A 3,802-nucleotide genomic window follows, 5' to 3' on the forward strand; every position below is an offset into this window, starting at 1 on the left:
TTCCTCTGTACAGACTGGGACATATTTTCTAATTTGGAGATTGATGAGGCCACTGAAGCCATAACAGACTACATACATTTTTGTGTAGACAATGTGGTCACAAAAAAGGACATTACAGTGTACCCTAACAATAAGCCCTACATTACCAAGAGCATAAAGGACTGTATTAATAGGAAAAAGCTGGCTTTTATAAACAATGACAGAGTGGGACTGAAAATGGTGCAAAGAGAACTCAACCAGAGGCTGAAGGAAGCCAGAAAGCATCATAAGGACACAATAGAGCACACTTTCATGTCAATGGACTCAAAGAAGCTGTGGGACTCTATGAAGGCCATTACAAATATGAATACTACTAAGAAGCATTTCAGTACGGATGATGATCTGAAGAAAGCAAACGAACTGAATGACTTTTTTCTTAGATTTGAAAATCTTGACTTTGCTGAGGAATGTAACAATATAAACCAAACTATAGGGATGTAACGATTCATCGAAAATCGATTTAAAATCGATGTAAACTGCGTAAAATGCGCATCGATGTAAAAAATAAAAGCATCGAAACTTTGTTTACGCATGCGCTGAACGTCACTACGCATTACGTATAACCGCGGCGGCGGCACCAAACAAACAAGACGCAAAGATGGCAGCGGTAGAAGACGACTTCGAGATAGAAAGCCCTCCAGTGAATTTAAAGTCTGCAGTGTGGCAGCATTTTGGTTTCCCAGTATTTACAAAAGAAAATGGAGAGAAAACTACTGACAGGACAAAGACTGCATGTAAGCATTGTAAGAGACTGCTGTCGTACACAAATTGCACGACTAACATGTCACAGCATGAGCTGAGTTTGCCGCCGACTCCCCCACAGGAGCGACGCCTAGCAAAGGGACAAACTACACTGGGGAATGTATTTGCACGTCCGCTAGCCGACTCCAGTGCAAGGGCCAAAGCGATCACGCGGTCCATCGCTGTGTATATGGCTAAAAACATGAGCCCATTTTCAACCGTGGAAAACGAAGGCTTCCAGGACATGATAAAAACTTTAGAGCCGAAATACACGCTGCCGTCCCGCCCCCACTTCAGTCAGAAGGTGATGCCCGAACTGTACAGGCAAGTCAAAGCTGATGTTGTTACAGTGCTTGAAAATGCGGATAGTGTGGCGATTACAACAGACGGATGGACATCTAGAGCAACGCAAAGTTACCTCACTATTACTGCTCATGTGATCACCCCAGAGTGGAAAATGGCCAGTTTTGTGCTTCAAACGCGTCCCCTTTTTGAAACCCACACCGGGACAAACATTGCCCAAGTACTGAGAGAGGCTGTAGCAGAGTGGAAACTAGATCGACCAAAACATAGCATCGCCGTTGTTACTGATAACGCAAGAAACATGGACGTTGCCGTGAGAGAGGCTGGACTCGGGCCCCATATTAAATGCTTTGCTCACACCCTGAACCTGGCGACGCAGGCTGGTCTGGCTGTCCCCCGGGTCTCTTGTCTCTTAGGTCGCATCAGGCGCATTGTGGCTTTTTTTCACCGCAGCCCTTCTGCAACCGCTGTGTTAACTTCAAAACAAAAGGCGCTTGACCAAGGCAACCAGCACAAGCTTATTATGGATGTTACGACCCGCTGGAACAGCAGTCTGGACATGGTTGAACGCTATCTGGAGCAACAGGTCGCGGTTGCAGCAGCTCTTCTCAGCGCGGACATAAGACGAAATGCACGTGAAATCAACACGCTGGACAACTCAGACATCAGAGATGCCGAGGACATTGTGAAACTTTTGAAACCTTTAAAAACAGCCACCACTGTGCTCAGTGATGAGCACAATCCCACAGTGTCACTCATTGTCCCTCTAAAATACATGATTGAGCAAAGCATGGAAAGTAATGAAGAAGACTCTGTCACAGTGACGGCAATGAAGGCAGCTATACTGAGCAATCTGTCAGACAGGTATACAAGGGAATAAAGCTATTTGCTGGAGTGTACTGCAGTTGACCCCAGATTTCGCACCCTACCCAATCTAGAGGAAAACCAGCGCCAGGATGTCTTCCACAGGATCAAGAATAAAGCTGTGCAGCTACTCAATCAGGTATTAATTTCAAGCTTTAATGTTTTAAATATAAAAAATATTATTTATAAGATTATAATATATAACATATAACTTTATAAATATACTTTACTTCTGTAAAATATAAAAGATAATGTTTTAACAGCATTATCATTAAAAAAAAAAGAAAGAAAAACAGAAGCTATTTTTGTGTTTTACTGATTTATAGTCCAGCCTACAAGAGGACACCAGCAGTGATGGAGGAGCAGAACCCAGTGCTTCAGAACCTACAGTGGAGGCAGACACTGTGCAGCCACAACCCCCTCCCGCCAAGAAGACAGCCTTAGAAGATCTTCTAGAAGGGACTTTTGATTCAACTGTTCATGCTGCTCCAGACCACATTCAAATGGTGGAAACAGAAATCAACAGGTACAGAAGTGAAGAACCCACACCTCTCAAGAGCTGCCCTCTGGACTGGTGGAATGAGCATGGTAGGAACTACCCAAAACTTTCTCCACTTGCAAAGTCATACCTCACCACACCAGCAACTTCAGTAGCAAGTGAACGAGTCTTCTCAACAGCAGGGGACATTGTTACTATGCAAAGATCTCAACTTTTGCCCGAGAATGTTGACATATTGGTGTTTCTTAAAAAAAAATATGCCTAAGAAGAAGCACTAGTCTATTTTTGATGATCTCAACTTCTGTTTCTCCAGCTGCATTGTGTAATAGCAAGTTGCATGCATGAATGCAGGCGTTCAAATGTTAAAAAGTGTTTCAAAAGAAAAGAAAGATGGACTTGTGTTCACAAATCTTTAGTACATCTACATCCGTTTATTTTCATGTTTAGTTCTGGTACTAAAAAGAAGTTGCAGTCTAATACAATGTCAATATTGCAGAGAAAAAACATTGGCATTGATTATTACACCGTTATGTCCTGTAAGTTTTCTTTCTGAGAAATAGCTGGAGAGTGGAGACTGGAACTAAATGCAGATGTTGAAATAAAAGAAAAACCTTTTGGTATTAAAAAAGTGTCATATTAATTTTGTAAATAGGGTTCTAAAAAAGTAAAAATAAAATCGAAAAAAATCGAAATCGGGAAGTTGAAATCGAAAATCGAATCGAATCGGGGCTTGAGTGAATCGTTACATCCCTACCAAACTATCTTAACTGATGCTAGCTGCAGGATTGTAGTTGATCCTGTTATGACTCTCGGCCTGACTGCTTGGGTTCCTGGACTCTTTCCAGGTTTTGTGTTGTCCTCCAGACCAAGCCTTGTTTTTTGTGCCATGTTGTGCCTGTCTGTGTTGTGCTCTGGCCCAACTCTCTCTCCCATAATTAGGTCAGAGTGGTTTCAGCATCAGCTGAGGCCACTCCTCTCATCAAGGGTGCAGGGCGGGCTGAGCAGCTGTTTCAGATTCACCATCACACCTCTCTGACAATAAAAGGCCGGTTCAGACATTCATTCGACGCCGGATTGTTATACGACTACCATGTTAGTGACTCTCCAGCCAAGCTCATGCCATACGAATCCTTGTCTAGATATTCTGAAATCGGAATTGAAATCAACGAACAGTAAATCTCTTGTCCTCTGTCTGCCTTCACAGTTCCAGTTGCTCAGCCTGAACGAATCCCGGACCCAGCACAGGCAGTCAGCCCAGAGAAATCCACAGCCACGATCACGAACCGAACCACGATTCAGGCCGAGCCTAGAACCACAGCCAAGGGAAATCTACAGCCACGACCACGACCCGAACCA

The 3,802-nt window shown here is 43.5% G+C and overlaps 1 protein-coding gene across 1 annotated transcript; it reads left to right on the forward strand.

Annotated features, from left to right (window-relative positions):
* The first annotated feature begins 882 nt into the window (after positions 1-882).
* LOC110945968 (E3 SUMO-protein ligase ZBED1-like) lies at positions 883-3,196 on the forward strand. The gene is made up of 2 exons (XM_022187551.2): positions 883-2,086; positions 2,274-3,196. Exon 1 carries the CDS (start codon positions 971-973, stop codon positions 1,961-1,963), a length of 993 nt encoding a protein of 330 aa, XP_022043243.2. The 5' UTR covers positions 883-970; the 3' UTR covers positions 1,964-2,086; positions 2,274-3,196.
* Positions 3,197-3,802: the final 606 nt, after the last annotated feature.

The sequence above is a fragment of the Acanthochromis polyacanthus genome, chromosome 10 (genome assembly GCF_021347895.1).
Source record: "Acanthochromis polyacanthus isolate Apoly-LR-REF ecotype Palm Island chromosome 10, KAUST_Apoly_ChrSc, whole genome shotgun sequence".
NCBI classification, from domain to species: Eukaryota; Metazoa; Chordata; class Actinopteri; family Pomacentridae; genus Acanthochromis; species Acanthochromis polyacanthus.